This window comes from Natator depressus, chromosome 10 (assembly GCF_965152275.1).
Source record: "Natator depressus isolate rNatDep1 chromosome 10, rNatDep2.hap1, whole genome shotgun sequence".
Lineage (NCBI taxonomy): Eukaryota > Metazoa > Chordata > Testudines > Cheloniidae > Natator > Natator depressus.
This window is the reverse complement of record NC_134243.1, coordinates 68641752-68666711: the sequence shown is the minus strand read 5'-3', so window position 1 is coordinate 68666711 and position 24960 is coordinate 68641752. Positions and strand designations below refer to the sequence as shown.

At 55.7% G+C, this 24960-nt stretch overlaps 2 protein-coding genes across 5 annotated transcripts; one reads left to right on the top strand and one right to left on the bottom strand.

Moving 5' to 3' along the window:
• Positions 1–229: 229 nt before the first annotated feature.
• KIF7 (kinesin family member 7) lies at positions 230–17126 on the bottom strand. 4 transcript variants are annotated; one of them, XM_074966463.1, is made up of 19 exons: positions 17050–17126; positions 15741–16136; positions 13476–13676; positions 11639–12056; positions 10214–10748; positions 9082–9219; positions 8378–8605; positions 7811–7977; positions 6996–7105; positions 6474–6626; positions 5305–5507; positions 4874–5071; positions 4496–4621; positions 3631–3807; positions 3028–3243; positions 2379–2585; positions 1715–1913; positions 1360–1506; positions 230–1053 (listed from the first exon to the last, which is right to left on the bottom strand). In XM_074966463.1, the coding sequence occupies exons 2-19, from the start codon at positions 16066–16068 to the stop codon at positions 653–655; spliced, it is 4152 nt and encodes a 1383-aa protein (XP_074822564.1). In that variant the 5' UTR covers positions 16069–16136; positions 17050–17126; the 3' UTR covers positions 230–652. The 4 variants fall into 4 exon arrangements, with proteins under 4 accessions (XP_074822564.1, XP_074822566.1, XP_074822565.1 ...); XM_074966465.1 differs by having other exon boundaries at positions 13500–13676; XM_074966464.1 differs by having other exon boundaries at positions 232–1050.
• A 3079-nt stretch (positions 17127–20205) lies between these two features.
• On the top strand, positions 20206–24918 carry LOC141994566 (ras-related and estrogen-regulated growth inhibitor-like protein). The gene is made up of 4 exons (XM_074964805.1): positions 20206–20422; positions 21057–21110; positions 21679–21755; positions 22971–24918. The coding sequence occupies exons 1-4, from the start codon at positions 20284–20286 to the stop codon at positions 23394–23396; spliced, it is 696 nt and encodes a 231-aa protein (XP_074820906.1). The 5' UTR covers positions 20206–20283; the 3' UTR covers positions 23397–24918.
• Positions 24919–24960: the final 42 nt, after the last annotated feature.

Genomic DNA, 24960 nt, shown 5'->3' with positions numbered 1-24960 from the left:
TGTGCTGCTACCAACAGGCAATACAAGGAAAAAAAAGGTTAAGTCTGGTCATAAGGGTCAGGTTCTGGCTAAGACATAGCACATAGACACCTTGCCTGACCATAGCCAGTTGAGAGGTTCCGTGTTCCCAAGCCAGTGCCTCACCCTCAGGGGTTGAGAGAGTGTAGGAGGCTGTGACACAAGTGATTTAATAAAACTCAGGCTGCTTTATTAGAAAGTTACAGCAGAAATGTAAAAAAGTTACTACAAAGATATTTACAAGTCCCCCTACACATAGTGCTAGTGTCAGAAAGCAGCTCCCCCTGCTGCAGCCAATAGAGGCTTTCCCCTAGGGAGACACCAGCAGGCAGACTCCAGAACTGTAAACATAAGTCCATAGTGGTAGAGGCCCTGACCAGAGCTCTGCCCGGGGAAGCCTGCCCAGCTAACACAACTGGGCTGGGACACCAAAGTGGAACTGACTACACTGCCCATCAGCTGCCTTTTTAACAATTTTTCCTTGTGGTGAAAATGTCCCAGCCCAGTCCTCAATGAAATGCAGTATGTTTGTAGCCAAGCTGCCTAGGCAGAGCAGGAAGGTATTTACTAGCTACCTGTTGCAGTGATTGCTCCTCCCAGCGCTGTGCAGTTAGTTAGGGTTCAAAGCTTGAGTCTAGACTGGGTTTCTCCTGACATCAATCATTCCTGGATGGGAGGGCACTGGAGCAACATTGAGGCTGGCTCTGCGCAGCTCCCTCCAGGGTTTGGGCAGAGGAGCCAGGTTCCATGGCAGAACCACCTCCTGGGGCTGCCCAAGTCTCAGCAGGTACTCTGCCTCTCTCTGCTGAATCCCCTCTGGGCCCAAAGGGTTGTCACTGGGTAGTGAAGAGCGCCTCCATGTGGATGGTAAAGGTGCATGCACCAATTCCCTATTCTCATCCCTGCACTTATGGCTTCCTTCAGTGACAGCCACCTGCATCTGCTGTTCCACAATACCAGTGCCCGATTCTTCACAGGTCCCAAATACAGCAGGTGGTCTGTCCCCAGCTCCAAGCATGCTTCTGTCTGCTCCTGCTGGAGAAGACAGGTTGTTAGAGAAGTGGTTCTCTGGAGAGACCCTTAGATAAGTCAGGGAAACTCAAGTGCATGCCAGTTACAGCAAGAGATTGCTGAAGGGCTCAATCCCCTCTGCACTGAGAGAGTGGGCATGGATAATAATCCAGAGGCAACTGCCCCAACATAGGCTCTGCCCTGCCCTTCAAACTCTTGCTGCTACAGAAATGGGAGTTTCTACCTGGTCACGTGCAGGCAAATGAAAGCATGCCTCGGGGGTAAAGCTCAAGCGGCACTCCCTACCCTGACCAGCAGGGGTTTCCTCACCTTTGCTCTGTCCTGGGTGGCTCAGATTACTCAGCCTCTGGTTCAGCACCTGGTTTGCCCACACGTAGCGGCTCAATTCTTTTTCCAGCACTTGGATTCTTCCCTCAAACTGTAGCTTGCTGCTGGCCAGCCCCTCGCCCATGTGCTCTACGAAGAGAAGGAGTGTTATTACAGGTGGTGGAGCTTAGACACTGCGCTGATGTTGCCCTGCAAAGGGTACATGAAGCAGAGCAGCCGTTGGGCCACAGAACTCCATCATGGAAGGGTTAACTAAGGCAGGGGTATCCAGGAGCCCACTGGGCTTGAGGGAAGAACAGAGTCCACCTCCAGGGGCATAGGGAGACAGGGGCGTTACCTTGGCTCTGCTGGAGCAGGAACTGGATGTTCTGCTCGTGCTCCTTCTGTTGCAGGGTGAGCTGGCGGTCCATCTCCAGGCGCTGGCGCTCCACGGCTACCTCCAGCCAGTACACCTGCTGCTGTTGCTCCTCCAGCTGCATTTCCAGCTCGGAGAAAGCAATGTGCTGCCTGTGCTGATCCTCTCGCAGGGTCACCACCTGCCCCGGGCCCAAGAGCAGGCCCCATGTCAAACCCTCACCGAGGCTCGGAAGCTTCGCTCTTCCCCGCTGATCAAGTTAGTTTCTTGCTAAGGAGCAAAAAGGGCTTGGTCTTCAGTAGAGGCCAGCACTTTCAAAGGGCCACAGCTGCCTCAGTGCCACCAGGGGGAGCCATGCAGCATCTGAGAGCAATGTCAGGGGGCCAGCTAGAGCAGAGCCCAGCTGGGGTACCCAGCACTTCTGCCCCAGTCAGGGTGTTTGCAACACTGGGGGCTTGTGTGTCACACAGAAACCAGGTTACAAAAAAAATAGCGGGGGGCTGCCCCCTCACAGTAGAAAGCCAGCAAAGGACCAGGACTCCTGGGCAAAGGTACCGCACAGTGCAGGAGGGAAGTGCCATTTGATTAGACACCACAGTCCCAAGCTGAGCGGAGGGCTGGGGCAGGGCACCTATCTGGACCCTACCTTATCAAAGTACTTGCAGAGCAGAGCTCGGGTCTCCGAGGAGGAGAGGTAACTGAGCTTGGCCATGAGGTTCATCTCGCACTGGGACAGCAGGCTGGCCGAGGCCCGCAGGACCCGCTGTCTGCATGTGATTGACTCGTTCTTGTACTCGATCGCAGCATCCAGAGCCTCAATAGCCTCGTCCAGCTGGAACAGGATCCGCTCCTCCTGCCGCCCCGGGGGGAGGAAGGGAGCTGCAGTTACTCCTGGGTTAGAATGAGGGGGAACGGATCCACCCAGAGCAGTCAGGTAGGTGATCTGCAAGCTACACCCAGGCTTCAGCCCTGCTGGGGCCCCTCACTCTTGGGCCCCCCTCTTATTCCACTCGTATCTGACACACACAGAGCTCTGCCAATGCACCTTACTACAGACACGGGCCTCCCAAAACGGATATGTCCAGCCTCAGGCCTCTTCCAAGGCTGACAATTGTACTCAACTGTGCTAGATTTGGATCGACTGTAATGTGCAAAATCAGGCCCATCACAGTCTTCTTCCATGTGACCAGCGTAGCTCTGAGGCTAGGCGCGAAAGGTTAGCACACAGCCCTTTCCTAGACATCCTCTCACTATCTACACGAGCTGTGGGGTGGGCCCAAAAGGCAGCTGGTTACCTCCGGGGATAGCAGGGTGCCCTGGCGCAGCTTGTTGTCTATCTCCAGCCTTTGTTTGAGCAGCTGGTCCTTCTCCTGGCGCAAGCTATTGATCTCCTGCCGGATCTGCTGCTGATCGTGGGCGCTGCCATGACGGAGCTGTCCGCTTTTCTCCGTCAGCTCCTTTTCCAGGAGTTCCAGGCGGCTGGACACACGCACGATGTCATCCGTCAAGGCCTGGAGCAGCAGGAGGAACAAGACCTCACCTGAGCACCTCCCCAAGGGAAACCCAGCCCTGCAACTGCCCTCCACGACACCCATGCAAGCCAAGGGCAATTAAACCAAACCACCCCCCAAGCCACAGCGAGAGGAGATTCCAAGGCAGGAGTTTAATGGAGAGGCCGATGTGGCTCAGATTAAAGGTCAGGAGAAGGCAGAGAGTCAGCAGAAGTCACACAGTGTGGGCACTACTCCCTACCCCAAACCCTGCTGATGCTGCCTCAGTCCAGACCACATCCCCAGCCCCGCCAAAGCACCTCACTCCTGCAAGCGTGGGGCAAGCACTCTCCCCCTTCCCATTCCCCAGCAGGAGCAGCTGTGTCCGAGGGACCTCCTGCATCCCACCTGGCTGGACCGGCGTCTCTTCTTCTCCAGGCCGTTCTTCTCCTGCAGCAGCGCTTCCTTTTTGGCCACTATGGCTTCCCGTTTCCTCAGCTCGTCCTCCAGCTCGTCCAGGGCACGACGCTGCTCAAGGACTTTGTCCATTTCCAGGTCCAGCCACTTCTTCTGCTCCTCGATTTTCTGATGGAAAGAAAGGAAGAGAGGTAGGGGATGGGGGAAGGATGTGGTCACTGATAGGAGGGAGGTTAGGTCTGGGGGGCGGAGGCTTCTACTAGCTACTTCTCTGGCCCCATCACTGCAGATCTGAATGCTTCACCCCTTAATGGATTTATCCTCACACACCCCTCTGAACTAGGGCAGTGCTCTTATCCCCAGTGTACAGAGGAGGAACTGAGGCACACATAGGCTGTGATTTGCCCAAGGGCACACAGGAAGCCCGTAGCAGAATAGAGAACAGAACCCAGGTTTCCTGAGTAACAGGTTAGTGTCCTAAGCACTGGGCCGGCCCTCCTGTCATCCGGCCGACAGAGAAGGCTTCGCCACAGCTGCTCCATGCCCCAGCCATTTGGGATTACTGGGGCTCAGGAGGGTCCTGGCTAGGACAGGTCAGTGCACTTCAGGTCCCAGGAATATGTGGGGCCCAGAGCAGAGGCTGCATGTGAGCTTTGCCCCCTGGGGAAGGAGGATACAGTGAATGTTAGGGGTGTGGGTCAAGCTCAGTCTGTCCTGCCTGGTGGGAGATTCCAGTGACAGCTGCCAATGAGGGCATGGGGGCCAGACACCTTTGCTGACATTACCAATCTGGTGCAGGACTCCACTAAGTGTCCCCTCCCCCGCCCATTGGAACAGGCAGGTCACTGCTATGTACCTGCTGCTGCTCTAGGCTGATCACAGACCCATTGCTGCCGCTCCTCCGTTTCCTCTGGAAAGCTGCAATCTCCTCCGTCTTGATGCGCAGGATCTTCTGATGCTGCTCATGTTTCAGTTCCAGCTCCTGCACAGGGGGGAGGAGCCGTTAGTTTGGGGGTGCAGTGGGGGGAGAACAGGTTGATCCCGAGCCAAGGAGCTCAGACTGACAGACGGGGCTGGAGCCCTCACAGCCTCAAGCTCAACTCATTGGGCCAAGCTGTTACTCCAGAAAAGGCAGTACAGACTTCCCTCCGCAACCTGCTGCTGGTGAGGACACACGGACACACACCAGAGCTGCCCTCTGCCCTTGGCTGGCCCCCAGGGGTCTCGCTCTTACCTTGACTCGGTGCTGCCGCTTGTGCATCTCCGTCTCCAGGCGGCGTTTCTGCTCCGTCTCCTCACGCAGGCGCCTCTGCAGCTGTCCCTGCTGCCGCCGCATCAGCTGGACGTTCCTTTCCAGCTCCCGCACCCGCTTCTCGCTCTGGGCAGACAGCGACACCAGCCTCTCCGTCGCTTGCTTCTTCTCTCGCAGCACCTGCCACGGGACAGCTGCTCTCAGACTCGAGGCCAGGAAACTGGACACCACCCTGCCCTTTGGAGAATCCCTGATAGCCTTTGGAGAGAGAGCAAGCCCCCAACCCTATTCCTTCGACAACCCCTCAGACACAGGAGCCACAGCCTGGGGGCAAGCAAGCTGTGCTCAACCTGCAAGCGCTTCAACTCCTCCCAGCTGGGGCAGAGAGGTGAGGACCCCGCGCTCACACTGACCCGTGCCTTTCTCTGGGCTGCTGCAACCCTCGTGCGATATTCCTGCAGTTTGCATTTCTCTCCAGCGTCCTGGGGCTCCTTCCCCTCCAGTTCCTGCAGCTGCTTCTGGCCACTGCTCAGCTCTGCTCGCACCTGCTCCGCCTCTTGCTCCAGCTCAAAGATCTTCTGGCAGTACTGTCTGTTCATGGCCTGGGCATCCTTGCCTGAAAGCACCAGGAAATCCACACTGTCACCAACTGCTCTGCACCCTCCCGCCCCTCTCCCTTCCAGGAGGCACAGCTGGAAGGACAGCAACGCCAAGGGACTGAATGGATCTGGCAGCTTCAGGCATTCACCAGCCCCTCAAGAGCAGCAGTTGTGGCATCAGGACACTGGGCTGTGCTAGAATAGCCTCCGCAGGGCACGAACTGGGGCTGTCCCGGGCCTGTTGCACAGGTGCACAGGCAAGGAGTCACTTCCCTTTCCTGGGGATCAGATTTCCCACCTTGCCCCAACGTTCTCTTGGCTCATCCTGCAGGAAGCCCCACTGCAGCATACCACGTAGGCCACCAGCCCTGCTGGTCTGATCTCCAGCAATCCCTGCTCTGGCTTGAGATGGGGCTGGATGCTGTGACTCCTCCCCTTCTTCCAGTCAGCACCCTTCCTTCCCTCAGCTCCTCCAATGAGAGACCCTGAGAGAGCCAGAGAAGAAGCCAAGAAGACGGATCTCAACCAGTAGGTGGTGGCAGAAGCAGCACTAGAGTGGACAGAGGGGGAGAGAGATGGCTGAGGGGGGGGGACTGTCTCATACTGCATGCAAGGGTTTAATCAGTATTTTCTGAGGCCAGGCAAGCAGCTGGGCACAGGGCCCACTTCCCTGCTGAGGAGGGAGAGTCCCCTTGCTAGCAGTAAGAGCAAGCCCCCCAAGATGCAGGAGAGCGTAGCCCAGATCCAGGGAGTGGGGCTATGCTCGTGGTAACAGGTGTGGCGGGGAAGGTCACTCAGCGCACTGCGAACCTGGCCTAATGGGGAAGGCGCACAGGGAGGGATGCAGAGTTGGAGGAACAGAGGGAACAATGTCCCACCAGGAGAGAAGACAGGCAGAGATTCAGCACCTCCTCCCATAGGTGTAAGCCCAAAAGCCCCAAAGCCTCCCTGGTAGGAACATCACCACTCCAGTAGCTCTGCACCTGTCTTGATGAGCTCTGCGATCAGCTCCTCCTTCATGCGAATGTTTATTGCAAGCTCCCGGATCTTCTGCTGGGCTTGCACCAGCCGCCGCTCTGAGTCCTTCCCTGAAAGGCCTTCCCTGGGACCAGCCTGCTCCCTTCTCCCGCAGGCCTCTGTAACACAGAGAGCGAGCCTGCTTCAGATCCTCACCCAGGAAGCTGCCGTCCCAAAAGCAAGGTGGAGAGGGGACAACAAGCCAATAATGCTGTGGCCCAGATCAGGCGGAACGCGGTCCATGGTTGCCCTCATCTTTAATACCACCGCTACAACCCTCAGTCTACAGATCCCAGCATGCAATGCTCCATCTTGAGAAAAGCAACCAGGCCACAATCTGCTCCATTCTGCACTAGTCTGGATGCCCCTGCACCACCTTTCTTTTCCAGAGCAGAGCACATGGCTGGGCTCCTCACCACTGCCAATAGGGACTGAGGGCATCACGAACCTTCGGAAGATCCCCCCCGGGATACACAGTCTCCACTCACCTTTGGCCAGTTCCGGGGGCTCCTCCTGCCTGTGCAACGAGTTGCCTCTGCTCTGCTCCTCACACACCTTGCTGGAAACGTCCTTCTTGCTCCAGCTTCGGATCCCATTTCTAGAACAGCAGCAAATCAGTTTAGCTGAGTGCAGGCTCCGCTACAACTGAGGGAAGAAGGAACCTGCTCCAAGCCTGCCACATGGCACTAGCCCAACAGAGAGGGACGAGACTGCCCTTGGCCTATCAGGCAAACCAATGCTCTGTGGGAATGGGTTTCAGAGGGGCTGGGATCAGGAATGAAGCAGCAGACTCAAATCCATCTCAGGCCATTTTCCAGTGGCCAGGTGCTCACATCCCCCAAGCCAGCAGTTGGCCAAGGGCTGAATGGCCCCAGAGATGGAGCTCACCTCTCAACTCTAAAAATGGTCCCTCCAAATCAGGGCAGCGATACAGGAGGAGGAAGCTTGAAATGCCCCTGCCTGTGCTGTGCAGGGTGGGCTCAGCCTCTGGGGCCATCAGGCCTCCGCCAGCACTAGCCTTGCTGAGCAGTTAGACGCTAATCTGCAGTTCAGCCATTACAAACACACTCACTTTTCCTGACTCTTCCGGTTTGGCTTCTGTAGTTCTACAAGTACCTCTCGGGCTTAGGGGACATGGCGCATGCCTGGCTACGGGCTCCGAGGTGGCTCATTTAGAGCCAGCCCAGTTCCTGCTGCAGGAATCTCTGGCTGGCGATTGGACAAGTCCTTAATCAGGGGAAGCAGACATGGTGTTCAGGGAGTGGCCCCGGCCGACGTTCCCGTGTGTGCAGCCTCCACTCACCTGCGCTGGTGCAGGGACCGTTTCTGCTCCCCCTCTTCGTCCAAGGATGGCTCAGAGTCCTCACTGCACTCCCTCATCAGCATCACGTCTTTGGCCTCCAGACTGCAGGCACGGCTTTGGCAATGCACCACCAGATCCTCCCCCAGGTGGGATGGGCTGCTGCTGAGCTGCTTGGGGCAGAGCGGGTGGTCATGCACGGAAAGATGAACAAACTGCGTAAGGGCCAGGGCTCAGGAGGGGGCATTGAGTTATAAAGAGGGAGACAATGTGGAGCTCAGTGGCTTTGTGAGCAGGGCTGGTGAGTTCCTGGACCCAGCCAGCTGCTCAGCACACCAGGCTTTACCTGCAGCCTGGGCTCGGGATGCAATTTGTAAGTGCTCAGACTTGGCTGAAACCAGTTTTTCCCCAAACTGAGCAAAGGCCTCACAACAGGGAGGACAACACCAACGCCTAGGGCCGAGTTAGAGACTGAACATGGGAAAGGCCAGCTCCTCCAATCAGGGGAGCCAGAACAGAAACCAGCCCTGCCCAAGAGCAAGCACCCGTGGAAATGACTTACACCCCCACCTTTCCACAATGGACTCTTCTGCTCTGGCTCGTGTGGGACGGCCTCGACTGGACCAGGCTGAGGCCATGGGACCGCGTGGTATCCAGCGGGGCCGTGTGAGGTCTCTGGGCGAGCTCCACCAGGTGAATGTTCTGCAGCAGCTCCGGCACCTGCAGGTCTGGCATCGCCATCTCCAGGCACACATGTAGCTCCGAGATGGCATCCTGCTGCTCCTGCAACTTGTTGCTCTGAAAAACAACGGAAGATGGGGTTTCCCACGCACGTCTCTCAGGCCTGCTGCTAGCACAGTAGCAAACAGGACATGCTGCACTCTCCCTGATTCCCCGCCCCCGCTCTCTGTGCCATCCGGAAAAGGAGTGGCAGATTAATAGAAGAGATGAGATAGGCAGGGAGATTTGGCTGGGTTTGGAGAGTGGAAGGGGGCAGGCACTAAAAACCCAACAGGAAAATCCCACCCCAGAAGGGAGAATCTACAGCACAGGCCAGGCAGCATCTGAAATTAAAGGCTCCCTAGTTGGGCCTATTCTCTGAGGAATAACAGTGCGATGAAGGTTGAAAAGGGAGCAAGGGCCCGCAGGGACACCAGGAGGGTGCAGGGAGGGTTTGCCCACCAGGACAGAGAGGTGCAGGTTGCAGGCAACAGGAAGGGGAGGGGACTGCTGGGTCAGATATTCCCCTGGGCATGGGCAGAGGCCAGCACTACCTGCAGTTTGTACTGCTCCATGGCATCCTCCAGGGCAGCTAGGAAGTCACGGTTCTCCTCCTCCAGACGCTCCACCTGTCTCTGCAGCTGGGCCAGGTGCTCGTCTCTGGCTGCCTCACATGCTTTCTCTGTGCTCACCTGCCCGCAGGGAAGGGAAGAGAGACGGCATCAGTAACCCCCCAAACGTCACTGTGCCCCCCTCCCCGCCCCACACGCGGCACAAACAGGTATGTCTGCTGTACGGTGTGCCACTCACCAGTCGGATACAAAGACCTGTTCGCTTCTCCCCATGTGATTGGGGTGACAGTCCCGAGAGGAAAGATGTTATTTAGACTGTTACTAAGTCAGGCTGCAATGGGGGACACTGCTGGGAGGGGAAGAGTTGCAGTGCTGGCCATTCCCTCTGCAGGTTGTGCTCAGTGTGGCTCCCACAACACACACCCCCTCCCGCCCCACTGAAATAACTTCTCTAGTTCTACAACCGCTTTCCCCACCAGAGGAGTAGGTACGTTCCAAACTACATTGGAAGCTAGTTTAATTTCACGTTTAAAAAAAAATCCCACTGGAACCCAGCCACCGTTCGGCCTCGCTACCATCTGCCAGCAGGATCCAGGCTTCTCCCTCACTCCCCGGCCACACTCCCTGTGTGAATGCTGCTTTCCACCCCAACAGCAGCTGCCTTTCAGTGGGGAGGCAGGGGGAGGGACCTAAGAGGGATTGGGAAGCTTTCCTAGTTGATGTCTGAGAAGCACTTTGTCTTCTGTGGAGGACAGGGACTGCTGAGTTATTCAGGGGAAACCAAAACTGAACCTATGTCTCCCAAGTCCCAGGCTAGCCCTAACCATTAGCCCATCCTTCTTCTCTCATAGGGAGTACTACTCCCCTCTACCCCCAGGAGGCTGCGCCCACCCACAGATGGGCTCTAATGAGGGCCTAACACAGAGACAACCTCATCTCATTCTCTTCTTTCCCTCTGCCAATGCAGCTTTTCCTTTACTGTCCTTCCCAGGTGCTTCCCAGCACTCTGCTCTCGCACCAAGCATCACCGCCTGCGTAGCCTGGCCTGAGGCAGGTGATACCATACTGACACTTCTCACTGCCCAGTGCCCAAACAAGGGTGACACCCCAATACCTGAGTCTGTGGTGGTTTTGAGCCTTGTGCCTGGGGGCGCCGATCCTCTGCTGAGGTGCTCTCAATGCCACTATCCAGTCCAGAGGCAGAGGTCAGCTCGCTCCTCTCGCTCTCAACCGCACACAACCACTCCTTCACTCGCAGGATCTGCTCCACGGTCAGGTTGCCCTCCCCCTGCAGTTCCATCAGGAGCTGGTAGGCAGCGTCCGTGCATGTCCTGTAGTGAGCGCACTCTGCCAGCAAGCGGGCCGTGTGGTCTTGTGGGCACCGCTTGGCAGCGTCGGAGCGGTTTATGATACGGGTCTCCGAGCGGTGCCGCTGCTCCAGCGCCCTCTGCAGGTTCTTTATTTGAAGCTGCAGCTCCTCTACATGCTCTGTCTCCCTGCGGCAGTTCACCATGGCCTTGTTCTTGATGTTCTGAGCTCGGCTGGCGTAGTTCAGCGTGTTGAGACTCTCATCGAAGTCAGAGGAGGAAGGGCTGACGCAGGCGATCATGACAGTCTGGGCATTCCCCCCCAGGGAGTCTTTCAGGATCCTAAGGAGAAGAGCAGAGACATCAGATCAGAGCAAGGGGCTGCAGCCCATGCTATGGCAGACATGCCAGGGGCTGGCAGGGTATTCACAGCACCACCCTTCTGACAGGGTAAACCCAGGGGTACAAAACGCTTTATCATCAGCTCAGTGCTGGGGAAAGGGGCCAGGACGACAGCCCTGAGCTCCTGTATGTTCCTATGGGAGAGGGAGAGCACAGCCTGAAGCACTGCAAGCATCCCTCATACCGATCTCTGGTGAAAATGCCTCCAGTACAGCATCCCTTCTGGGGATGAGAGGGGCTCCAATAACCTCTGCTGGGCAAGGTAACAAGGGAACCAGTTATGTGACCCTGTCAGGGCTAGGAACTAGACTGAGACCACCTTAGTTCACACAGGCCCCAAACCGCCATCTGATGGGAGCATCTGCTAGACTCAGCTAGGCAGGAACAGATGGGACCCTCCATACCCCACTCCCAGTGCCCTGAGTCACAGCACAGGTCACCCAGCTGAATGTTTTATAGTGAAGCAGCATTGGAACAAGCTGGACTTTCACGCTTATCCTTGGCTCCCTGCTTCTCAGGGACCATTCCAGCCAAACACACCTACAGGATGGACTGACAGGCCTGGATACCTGTGGCCTTTTGGAGAGATGGACAGCTGACCCCTTCAGAACCAGTCAGAGAGCCTCCAAGTGAGAGCAGCAGGGGCAAGCGACCTGGCAAATTTAACTGTGGCAGCCACCAACCCTGACTGGGCAAGGGTGGTCAAGCCCCAGCCAAACCCCTCGGCATGCTGGGAAGGAGTAGAGAAGGCTGTTATCCCTGCTACAGGGCTGAGAGAGCACCAGCCAGATGAGCAGCGTGATGTGGGTGGCCCAGGAACCATGGGATACCTGGTGATTTTGGAATCCCTGTAGGGAATGTGGCTGCATTTCCTGCGGGGGTCTCCCAAGGCGCTGATCACATTGCCCAGAGCCAGCAGGCCACTGTTGATCTGAATACTCTCCTTCAGGCGCTCCCCTGTGTTTCCAGTCTTCACCACCCGCTCTGAGCCTGCTAGGTCCACAAAGTGGAATTTGGAAGCCAGGACTTGGCCGGAGGCCGGGACCGAGGCCCTGTCGTGGAGGGTGAGGCGGGTGAGTCGGCCAGCTCCGCGCCGCTGCTCCATGGTTACTGTGAAGATGGTGTGCGAACGGCTCGACTGTGTGTTGATGTGGGTGGCTCCCGTGTGCTTGACCGTGTTGCCCATTTCCAGCAGGCTCAGGACCTCATCCAGCCCCTCCACTTCGGTTTCCTTCACCCCATACAATACTGTAACGAGACAAACACAGCAGTGACAGTGCTGGCATGGATACTCACACACTGCCCGGGAAAGCCACACAAAGAGACAGCTAGGATGTTCAGCGGGGGTGGAAGGGCAGTTGGGACTCACACATAGAGTAACCCCCAGAAGGGAAATCTTTTCCTTTTCCAAAGGCTTTTCCTCCAGTCAGCAGGGTACACCGGTTTGTTATTGTAGGGTTGCTCGAAAGGGCCAGACTGTGCACCCAGCTAATTCATCATGGGCCACGCCCCTGCATTCAGCCATAGGCATCTATTTTAAGCAACCAACGCTGGCTCATTTGTTTGGGGGACAAACCCTTCCACCCCAGCCTCACCAAATAAATAACAGGCGTAGCACAGATACAGCGAAGCAGAAAAATTAGGTTGCTTAGCTACCCTTGGGAACAGCCCCAGGACTGAAATGTTGGTCCCGATCACATACAATCCTTTTGGAGGCCTCCACAGCACACCCTGGCTGAGCTTCTCAGAGCCGACGGTGCCTAAGAAAGGCGAGGGGCCACAAATCTCAAGTATTGCTGAAAATGGAGACCGGCATCCTGAGGGCGTCCCTTTAGACCCCTTCCATGCCGACTGCTGCCATCACTTTCACATGGTCCCGCTGGACCCCAGGAATTTCAGAGGGAATGGACCAGAGACATCAGGCAGCAGAGCAGTACTGAACTAAGGCCAGTGTCTCATCCAGTATTGTCCTAGCAATGCCAGATGTCCTTCAAATATTCCACTTGCCTTAGAGAATACGTAATCCGGAGCTGCCCCCAGAAGACAGAGACTCTACCACAAGGCTAGTGTGGGTTTGTTTGGCCACAATTACTTTCTGTGCATAAGGTAACTACTAGGCACATGGCTAGTGTTCAGAGGTGAAGCCCCTGCGCTGCTTCAGAGAGCCCAGTGCAGATGGGGCTATAAAAAAGCTCTCCTTGCACTATTCAGCAGAGCCTGCTAGCCAAGGACAGCTGCATGGACAGCGAGTGAGATCTCAGGTGCCAGGAGACTTCCTTTTGCCCCCATGTTAAATGGCCACCTGTGAAATGACTTTCCAGCCCCGGGGGACCTGAACGGCTGAGCTGCTGAAGATGTTGGAAGGGATGTTGCTCCACCCACGTTCAGAAAAAAAAGCCCTTAGATAAAGCCTCACAGCTGGGACCCCCCAGTCAGAGCACATATTATGCCCCGTATTCTGTAACTGCATGCTATTGTGGCCAAAAACCTGAGTCCCAGCCATGGTCACCATTCATAAGTTTCATAGTAAGAGGCTGGGGGAGAGTAATGGAGATAATCGCTTCTTTGTCAGGGCAGAAGCACGGTGCACTGCTTTGCAGGAACACACGTCCAGCCCTGGCTATGGGAGTCAGTCCAGGAGGGGAGTCTAAGAGCAGCCACAGGTACCAATATTGCCCTTGTCGTCCTCACGGATCTGGATGTCCTTGCTGGCCGTTTCCACCTGCAGCAGGTCCTGGAACTCCTCCTTATACACCTCCAGGTAGGAGACTCTGACTGTGTAGTCAATCAGGTCGTTCTCATCAATGAGTTTAAAGGTCTCAGCCATGGCACGTGGGATGATGCCCTGCTCATCCTCATTGATGGAAGCTGGCACCGAGAAAGAGACACAATTACCAGAAGCAGTGGATGCCCAGAGAGCCAACTCCAGTATGGCATGCAGCAGGCGACAATCAAAGCAGAGCACATCTCATGCCGTAAGGACAGTATGCCACAGGGATCAGCCTTACACCATCCCATGTGCTCAGCAGCGAGGGTCCATATTAAAGGCCCCAAGGAGCACTTCTCATAGGAGGTCCTAGGGTCCTTGTCCAAAATTCCCCTCAACCCACTGGTGCATTACTGTTGCCCTTCATGCAGAGGTGGTGTATCTTAGGGTATGTCTTCACAGCACAGTTAACTTAGCCTGGGTGTGAGTGTTCCCACAGCCAAACTGTGCCCATGTCCTCATTGTTTCTGCACTCGCCCTTGTGTCTGGAGGCACATCCCACAGTTCTTTGTACTGAGAGGTTCTAGGATTCTTTCCCAGCCAGTTGTGTCAATTGCAGGAAAACTTGTCTGTCCTTTGGGGGGAATTGTGGGACGGCACTGGAGGATTATCAACACTTGAGTGATTTAGCCTGAATCCTCACTGCAAAATGGACAGGCTGCAGCCTAAGTGAAAGCAAGGTCTGGGCTCTAACCCACACCCCTAGCCAGGATAACTAGCCCAGGTTTAACCTGGGTCAGAGATTTTTCTGTGTGGAAGTCCTGTGGGGTTGGGCTAAAACATGGCGAAGAACCCAGGTTAACTGTGCAGTGAAGACATATCCTTAGTGGTACTGCATGTATAGAGTTGTAAAGTGCTTTCTTAAGGAGAGAAAAGTAAATTATAATATCCGTAGGTAGCAAACATTATGGCTGAGGCTGAAATGTGATTTCCTTTGAATCCAGCTCTGCTCAGAACTTTCTCCAATCAAAAAAATGTTCTTCTGGGCTGAGAATTTCTTTAAATCACATTTTACATTGATTTTTGGTGTGTGTGGGGAGTCTCCAATATCCCCAAACCATCTGAAGTTGTAAGCCTCAAACTTGGCATGAAGACAGCCCTAACTGCAAAAGGAAAAGTCCAGCCAAGCTTGAACACATACAAGCAATTTAGTATTTTTATAGCTATCTTTCTGCACATGCGCAGTAAATATTTTAAGGAGCCTTATGGACCAAAACAGCCAACCCTTCAGTATTAAAGCATTTATGGGAACTGAACAGCAGAAGCTCAAGAAAAGGGGGAAAAGGAAAGTGCAACAACAAAAACCTATGAAATGAAATGAAATGAAATGAAATGAAATGCAAAACTCCTTCTGTTAAGGCTGATTTAGGGTATGTCTACACTTAAACAGCTATAGCTTCAGCATAGACACTCGCTACAGCGGCGGGAGGGGTTCTCCCATAGCTGTAGTTAATCCACCTCCCTGCGAGGCAGTAGCTAGATTGATGGAAGAATTCTTCCATTAACCTAGCACTGTCTATACTGGGGGTTAGGTCAGCATCTCTGAGGGGTGTGGATTTTTCACACTCCAAGAGATGTAGCTATGCTGATGTAAATTTTTAGGGCAGAACAGCCCTGAGAAATAAAGGAAGCAAGGCTCAGGAAAGTCAAAGGTGAAGGCACCCTTAGGAAATCACAAAACAATCTCCTTACTTGACCTTCCCAAGATAAGCAAGTGGTAACCATACTTCACGTGCTGCTCAAACACAGGTATTGATCCCAAGCCAGTGGATGAATAGTTTTGCAAAAGTTAAGTCAGGTTCCTATGGGAATATTACATCAGACACAGGAAAATGTGCAGTGCCTAGTTTTGCAGCTAAACATAAAAGCTCACTATCCATGGGGCACCAGAGAGAGATGTGTACTCTCTTGGTACAAGTGCAGGACAGGCAGTATGGCCAAGCTGAGGAGCCTTTGAATTTCCTCAACTTTTTGCCTGCTTCATTTCTCAGCCTTGATGTTGCACTATCACCAGCTTTTCATGCTATTATTACCAAACTAGCCCAAGAAGTCCTGTCTGCCCTGCTCACAGCCAGGCCCTGGGCAGTGGGTGGAGGAGGGAACCATTGCCACACATGCATCAAGGGGGACAAGACTAGGAAGGTGCTACTTCTCCAGATACTCACAGACACTTGCTTCCCCAATGGTGTACGTTTTGCCCGAGCCTGTCTGGCCATAAGCAAACACAGTAACGTTGAAGCCTTCAAAGAAGGCCTCGACAAGCGGCTGCACACAGGCGCCATACACAGACTCCTGGTTTGAGGATTCGGTGAAGACAGCATCAAAGTGGAAATGGCGGTTACGCCCCAGGGTCACCTCGTTGGTCTCTGGGTCCCCGTGCAGGCAGGCCTCGTGTCCATGCAACAGCTCCTTGGGCAGCAGGGGTCGAATGCGCACGGCCACTCTGACGGGAGTCTCCTCAGCTCGAGGCTGGGCCTCAGCTTTCAGACCCATGGTCAGCAACAGCAGCAAAGTCAGGAGAGCCCCAAGCCAGGTGCCGGCACCATCTCTCTGCCCACATGCTGTAAGGAGAGAAGTGGGTTAGTGTAGATTCAGGCCAGCAATTGCCTCTGAACAACCATCGAGAAAGGTTCCTGATGATTTGATTGAGGGCTGCAGAGAGTAGAGCTGGAAAAAATCTAGGATCCAGCTACCAGGGGTCGGTGCAGGGCTGGGCCCTACTGTACATTTACTGGAGCTTTATCCAGTCTTGTTTCACACTTCCTTAGTTTTGGGGCTCCCACACATTTCTTGAGGGGCTATTCCCCAGCCAGCTCAACCTCAGAGCCAGGACTTTATCCCCATAGTCGGTCTGCATTTCTCCATTGTTAATCTCCTCCAGCTCCCCATGCACAGCCTGAACGATGCCTCCCGTCCCTGGAGTTCATCTGCTTCACCTTGACTCTGCCCTGGCGACTGGAGGGTCACTCTTTCCCCCACTCATCTGATTAAAATGTGGACAGGCTGGGGGCACGGCCAGACCTGGTAATCTGTGCCTCTTGGTGCCACCTACCAAGGCCTCTAGGCACCACCACTAACCAGAGAGGGCAGCGCTCTCCGTAACTACCCGGGCGGCCCTAGCAAACCCCTGCTCCCACAGGTACACACAGACCCTTAAATCTCCCCAGGGGCTTTGGGGGGTGGGGGAAGCTGCTGCCCCACTGAGCCAGCTGGAGACTGGAGGGGTGCCCTGAGTCCCTCCAGATGGGAGAAGAGGGTCACCACTCTGACGCCAGGACAGTGGCTGTGTGGGAGGGGTGATGCCAAGGGACCCAGGGGTGGTGGGTGTGTACCATGCTGGGCGTGTACCCCCGTCGCAGGGCACTGCACTGAGCCCCCTAGGGTGCTGGGCGCCCCGGGGGGCGGGGGGGTCACTGAGCGCCCTGGGGGCGGGTTGGGGCCGCGGCGCTGAGCCCAGGCAGCCCCCGCACTCACCCCTCGAGCCGGCCGGACACTAACGAGCCCCGGGCCGGGCGGAGGGGCCGGGCGCGCTGGGATGGCGTCAGGCGCGCGCCCCGGCCTGGGGGGGGGCTCGAGTCCCGCCCCGTTAGCACCGCCCCCGCCAGGGGCGTCAACTCCGCCCGCCCGGCCCGTGCTAGGGCCAGTGTCCCCGTCCTGGCTCCCGCCGCGTCAGACCCTAGCGTCATCAGCCGCCCCCGCCAGTCCTGCCACCCCGCCCCCACCAGGGTCATCATCACCCCCCCGCAGTCCTGCCACTCCGCCCCCACCAGGGTCATCATACCCCCGCCCTCCCCCCAGTCCTGCCACCCAGCCCCCACCAGGGTCATCATCACCCCCCACCTAGTCCTGCCACCCCACCCCCACCCCCACCAGGGTCATCATACCCCCGCCCCCCGCAGTCCTGCCACCCCGCCCCCACCCGGGTCATCATCACCCCCCAGCTAGTCCTGCCACCCCACCTCCACCCCCACCAGGGTCATCATACCCCCGCCCCCCCCCAGTCCTGCCACCCCACCCCCACCAGGGTCATCATCACCCCCCCGCAGTCCTGCCACCCGCCCCCACCCGGGTCATCATCACCCCCCACCTAGTCCTGCCACCCCACCCCCACCCCCACCAGGGTCATCATACCCCCGCCCCCCCCCAGTCCTGCCACCCCGCCCCCACCAGGGTCATCATCACCCCCCCGCAGTCCTGCCACCCGCCCCCACCCGGGTCATCATCACCCCCCACCTAGTCCTGCCACCCCACCCCCACCCCCACCAGGGTCATCATACCCCCGCCCCCCCCCCCAGTCCTGCCACCCCGCCCCCACCAGGGTCATCATCACCCCCCCCCCACAGTCCTGCCACCCCGCCCCCACCAGGGTCATCACCCCCCCCCTGCAGTCCTGCCACCCCCCTAGTCCTGCCACCCCACCTCCACCAGGGTCATCATCGTACCCCCAGTCCTGCCACCCGCCCCCACCAGGGTTATCATCACCCCCCCCGCAGTCCTGCCACCCCACCCGCACCAGGGTCATCATCCCCCCCACCCAGTCCTGCCACCCCGCCCCCACCAGGGTCATCACCCCCCACCTAGTCCTGCCACCCCCCCCTCACCAGGGTCATCACCCCCCACCCAGTCCTGCCCCCTCCCCCCCAGTCCTGCCACCCCATCCCCACCAGGGTCATCATACCCCAACCCCACCCAGTCCTGCCACCCCGCCCCCACCAGGGTCATCACCCCCCCCGCAGTCCTGCCACCCCACCCCCACCAGGATCATCACCCCCCCATCCAGTCTTGCCACCCCACCCCCACCAGGGTCAGGGGAGGGATAGCTCAGTGGTTTGAGCATTAGCCTGCTAAACCTAGGGCTGTGAGTTCAATCCTTGAGGGGACCATTTAGGGGATCTGGGGCAGAAATTGGGGATTGGTCCTGCTTTGAGCAGGGGGTTGGACTAGATGACCTCCTGAGGTTCCTTCCAACCCTGATATTCTATGATCACCCCTCACGCCCCGGTCCTGCCACCCTCCCCCTGGTCATCAGCCCTGCCACCCCTCCTCAACCAAGGTTATCACTCCCCCCCAACCCTGCCACCCCCAACCAGCATCGTCAGACCCCCCCCCCAGTCCTGCCACCCCTCCAAAACCAGGGTTATCCCCCCCAGTCCTGCCACTCCCCTACCAGAGTCATCAGCCCCCTATCCCTGCCATCCCCTTCCCAGCCCTGCCAACCCCCACCAAGCCCTGCCACCATCGTATTCCAGGCAGGGTTATCAGCTCCCCCAACCCAGCCACCCCCTTTCCCCAACCACCCCTTATCCCAGCCAGTTAAACACTGCCTGATCTGGTGTAGGCACTCTGGCTCTCAGGAGTGATGGGAAGGGCTTACATGGCGGTGTCTTTGTGGCTTAGTGCGGGGAGGGCTTTTATTGCATGAACCCCCTTGGTATGGGGTGTGCCAGGCTGAGGGTGGTGTGAAGAGAGGTGCTCAGGAGGTGGGATGGCTGGGAGAGAGGGGCCAGGGGCTGATGTGATGCCAACTGCGAAGGGCAGAGTTGTGAAGTGCTCTGAAGGGTTGGGGCAAGAAGCTTGAAGTTGGTGTGGTAGAGGACGGGGAGCCAGTGGAGGAAGTCAAGGAGGTGGAGGTGACATGGTGAGAGTGCTGGACAAAGCAGGTAACCAGTCTTGTGGTCTGAGGAGGGGTGACATGGGTGAGATTGGCACAAAGACAACTCCTTGATGTCATCCCTGACAGGGGTCTGGGACTCCGCTCAGCCAGTACAAATCCCCTCATTCAAAATACGGTGCAGTCTCGGCCCTGGTGAGAGGTCATGGACAGGAGTTACAGGCTGAATGACTGCTCTGGACAACTGGGTTAATTGTGCTCATGTCACAAGTGAAATGAGCTTGGTGATCTCAACTAGTGAGTGTTTGTCCACATCACAGAGTCATTGCACGTAACAGCACAATTAGAAGTCCCTGCTTGTGCGACAGACTAGGTCTGGGAATGTTATAGTCAGGAATGAAGTGTGTGTGTGTGGTGGGGGGAGTTGGTGGCAGACTGGAACAGGAGTGGGGAGCTGCATGTCATAACAGATGTATCAGCAGAGCGGCGGGGGGTGGGAAGGGAAGCACTGGAATAGCAGAGGGTGCTGCAGGTCAAGATCAAGGTGTCTTCGCAGAGTTATGGGGGGGGGTGTGAAATACCCACCTTCCTCACCAGAAGCCCCATAATACATCCAAGGATGTAAGAGCAAAGTGGGAGGAATGCAGCCCTGTGATGCCTGCGGGGTGAGGTACTATGGATGGACTGTCCTTCCAAGTGACATGCCAAAAGCATGGAAGGAGCTGGCGGCCTGCTCAGCTGAGGATCCACTATTGGACATGGTTTGGAGAACAGCTGCTGAAGTCAGACACTGTTTAGCCCCATCAGGATCCTCCCAGCCCTCTGCTACTGCAGGGTCAGGTTTGGGGTCTTTCTTTTAGGATGATTTGATTGGTATCAAGGTTGGGATTTTTTAATCTTGGGAATCTTACAATGAATGGTTAGGTCTGCTGCTCTTGGTGTGTCACCCCCTGCAAGTTTTGGGAATGGTATGGCCCATGCAGATTACTCCCTCAGTGAGGGCTAGAATAAGAAGAGACAGGAGTCATTCTACCTCAAACAGTGGAGAGGACTGGCAGACAGACAGACTCTGCTGAGAGAGAGAGATCGATCTACAAATGGTTCTACGAATCCCTCTGCGCAGAAGTGCCAGCTTCACCCCAGACCACCAGCCCTTGATGGAGGTGTCCAGTCCCACCGCACTGAAAATGGAAGCGAATATGCTAGTTATGGGAGCAAACAGCGTGGGGAAATCAGGTAAGAACTTTAATCACCAAAGGAAGAGCAGGGAGAACATGGAAAACTTCCTAGCTGGGAGATCCCTGGAGCTGGGGAAAGCTCCCCCAAGGGAAGGGATATGACCGTGAGCTAAATCTTAGGGACTTTTAAAATCGAACTGGACAAAGCTTGGAGAATAAGCTGTAGGGAACAACCCTGCCATGGCCAAAAGACAGCGGAGATGGGACCTGTTTGGTCTATTCCATCTCAAAGAGCTGTGATTCAAAGTGGGAAAGCAAAGTGCATCCTCTGAGACAAGAGAGTTTCGTGATGGGTATGTTCTGTAAGTGAAAATGCTTCCTAGTCAGTTTCAGTCCATTGAAATGCTGGTTCGGGAGAGTTCCTGATCTATTAATCCTTTCTTAGCAAACTTGCTGGTTCGGCAACGTGTGAAATAAAATACAGAGATTGTTCACACACAGCTCAGTGAGAGTTTAATGGATACAGAAATGGAGAGATGGCTTCATTGCAGAGCAGGCTGTCCATACCAGGCTGGTGACTGGTGCTGAGCTGGGTTCAGGGTAGTAATCGCTCCACTCGGGTTTGCAAGGGAGCTAAAATATGTCATTTAAAATCCTTAGGTTTTTTTTTTTTTCTGTTCTCTTCTTTGAAGCCTTGACGGTGCGTTTCCTTACCAGGCGATTCATTGGGGAATATGGAGACATGGGTGAGTGCCATGCTGGGGGCTTGCGTGTTAGCTTCTCCTTGTCCTTGTGGGGTGTGAATTGACCAATTTGGAAAAGTCCTGATTTGTGTGACTGGGTCTATCTGTGGGATTTGGCTGTTTCCTGAGCCACCTCTTTTCCTCTCCAGGGCTCTTGCCTGCTAACTGCAGGCTTAAGGGTTAAATCTACTCATCGGAACCAGTTTGTGCATTTAGAAGCGTTTCCTGTAGAGATGCGAGGAGCTCCTGCGTGACCCGCGTGGAGCAGCTAGTGGGGATGCAGGTGCAAGTGCACTGACTGAAGGACAAGAGGGAGATGGATACCCCGACAGGTTGGGTTATTGGATGGCAGACTCTCTAGCTGAATGCCAACATGCTAGGTGTGGCTGGTGCCTTACATAGAGCACAAAGGCCGTGGTCCTTGCCCCCTGGAGTCTGATCTCCCACCTGGAGGGGAGGGTGTGTGTGCAGCAGGGAGGCAGTGAGTGCGTGGCAGGGTTGTCATTGAGAGGACACGGCTCTCTGGTTGTCTGTGATCTATACATGCAGTGATTTCTGTGCCTTTTGGCAGAATCCATCTACAGCCACAGCCTAGCAATGGAGGGCAGAGAGATCCTCGTCCACATATGGGACGTCCCCTGTTCACAGGTGAGGGGCCTCTGCTGCTGCTGTCTCATATTCTTGCCCCCAGGAAAAACTATTCTCCTAGCTAAGAAAACCCAAAGGCAAACCATGGACTTGAAGCATCAGCCAGACTGTAACCCCTACTTCCGACTCTCCCCAACATGACTAACCTGTGGGCCAACCAGGTGGCTAGTAGACAGCTTGCAGGGATGGCGCCTCTCTCGTGCTTCCAGCTGGAGGGTAAAGGCCTTGGGACAGCAAAGACTGTATTCCCAGGCTAGCACCAGTGCAGAATTTGCCATCCTGCTCCACTAGTCCTGGATGGGAAAGAAAGGGGATGAAGCAGCAGCTAGCTCAGTGCTGGACCTGATTGAATCCCGCCCCCCACCCCATACTGGTTCAGTGGACGTGGCAGGGAGCGCCAAGCGAGGTCCTAAGCTGAGAACGCCAAACTCGTATAACCTGCAGCCAGAGCAAGCATGGCCAAAAGCCCTCTTTGCTCCACACGATGCGAGGTGAGGATAGTAAGCCTGACTCTTGTCTCTTCCCAAGTGTTCTGGCCTAGCCTTGGTGGGCTCTGCCAGGTATCGCTCCTCCCCTTCCCTTTACATTGAGGTTGTTGCTCTTCTCATTTCCTCCTCACCTTCCCTGTTTCTTTCTGCCCACTAGGGTGTTCCTCCCTGGGGAGGATGTGACTGTCACCCCCTTCCCTTGCCCGCCTGTCCAAAGACAGGGTGTGCTGCATCCCTGCCAGCATGGAGTCAGAAGCCTCCAGCTGCTCTTGAGCCTGGATGCTTTGCACAGAAGGGCAGTAAGTTGCTGCTAGGTGCAAGCACAGCCTCCTTGAACCAAACTGGTGGAAGGGCCCCTCCGCTCCCCTCCTGGGAGTCGAAGGTGGCTGGGTTTGGGTATAGGAGGTTAGGTGGTAAAAACTTTACCTTTGGGTTATGGGTACCAGTCTAGTTTATGGTCGGGGCTCAGCCCCTGTGCTGGCCAAGACCAGGATCAAAGTCTCTCTCCTTCTGCAGCTGGTGTTTCCAGATCGGGGTTGACGTGACCGGCAGAGGTCACTACCCAACTGCAGTTGGCCTGTATGTTGTTCAGAGGGGAGTGTAGGAGCTTCAGTTTCCAGCCCAGCCGGATGATCGCGTGACCTTTGTCAGCACTAACATCCTCCCCAGAGACTCACTCATTTATCAGACTCCACCCCATCTTCCTGTCCCATCTCTCCTCCCCCAGGACCTGGTGGATGAGAGCTCTGCCAAGGAAAAGCGAGTCCAGTGGGCAGATGGCTTCGTCCTGGTCTACAGCATCTGCGACCGTGCCAGCTTCAATGTGCTGCGCCCCAAAGTCCAGGTCCTCAAGGCAGCCAAGGAGGCTCTAAGCCAGGAGAAGGTGCCTATCGTCATCGTGGGCAACAAGCGGGACCTACACCACCGGCGGGCGGTCTCCAGTGAGGAGGGCCGTCTCCTGGCACTCTCCATGGACTGTGAATTCTATGAGGTCTCTGCAGCTGAGGCTTATCATGGGGCACTCATGGTCTTCCAGGGGCTGGCGGAGCGCATCTGCGAGGCCAAGCTGGCACTGAAGAAGGGCACTGGGATCCGCAGCATTGTCAAAAGCATGTCGGCTGTGTTTGCCCGGAAGAGGACGGACTCGCTCTGAGCTGGAGCCTGTGTGTTACTTCCCCATGTGCTGCCAGCTGGAAAGACCAGGGTGCCCAGCCTGCTTTACTAGACTAAGCCCTCCTACCCCTGTGAAAAGAGCCATGTACTCTATATGAGGAGTCAAATGGATTTCCCCAACCTCACACCTGAGAGCCTCAGGAAAATGGCTGAGTCTGCCCCTGCCATCATATATATACCAGTGCAACCTGGGGTCTTTATAATTCAACACCTAGGAGTCCATACTGTCCATCCCCAGGGGGTTGGGCCCTGTTATACAGTGACTAGCATGGTGTCCAATTTAGCTATAAATGCGCCACCCCTGAGCTCCCACCCTTTCCCTTGAGGACAGGATTCCTCAGCCAAGTAGTCTGAATATTATGTATATTACAATAGCATCCAGAGACTCCAGTCAGCACTGGTGCCCCGTTCTGCTGAGCTCACAGTCTCTCTTAGTTTTCACTCTGCTAAATAACTCCCTTCCCCTCCCCTCCCTAATATTGGAAAATACCAGAGCATCTTTCTGCTGCTTCTGGGAGGATCTTACCTCCCCCAGTTCCTTTGGTGGGGAGCTGCCACTTCCTCTCAATACAAATGAGTGGGAAGGACCAGCTGTCTCCTGGCCCTCTGTTCCAATCTCAGCTCTCTCAACTGGGAATCTAGGAGCAACGACTTGGGCATGTGGCTGTTTGTATCTGTCTTAGGTACTTATTATGGTCTCTATCACCATAACATCTGAGCACCTCACAAGACTGCTGTGAGGTGGGGCAGTGCTATTAATCCTACTTTACAGAGGGGGAACTGAGACACAGACACATTAAGTGACTTGCCCAAGGTCACACACAATCTGGTATATAAGGGAATTGACCCCTGGTTTCCAGAGTCCCAAGCTATTGCCCTGACCCATAGACCCTCCTTCCTTCCCCTTCACAGGGAGGTGGTACTGGGTAATGCTCCTTGTAAGCATGACTGATGCTGATGTGGTTCTGGAGTGGCTAGTGGGTGCACGCCGCATGTACAGAGGGTGGCATCTGTATCTGCCCATTGGTGTTTCTCAGCATCTCAAATGTCTGTATCTTCAGCTGACACCAAAGCCCCTGGGATTCAGGGAACATTGTCAGCCTCTGGTTCTGTCCCTCTTCTCTGTGCAATCTCGACTAGTTACTGAGCTGTCACAGTGCCTGGTGTTGTCTGTGCCGACAGCTCCTTCCCCCAGTTCTTTTGCTGACAGCAGAGGTTTCTGTTGTTTAAACGATGCATTAGACATGCATGTAAGATTGGAGACTTGGCTGTTTTCCAGGGCTCTAGCGTGGGATCCAGTGTATGCTAACCCGGTCCCTGCTGGGAGCCACAGTTTGTCTGTCCCTAGATGGTCACCAGGCAGGGCCTGTGAGTTGAAGGAAGGGCTAGGTTCTCCCCACAGATGGGCTGAAAACCAGTAAAATTTCTCTATGAATGTGGAGCGGGGTCTCTGCTCCTTCTACCCCAGCCCCAGGGCTGTAAAGGTTAAGCGTAAATAAGAGGGTGCGTCTGTAAACACAGTGATTTCTACTGCAATAAACCCC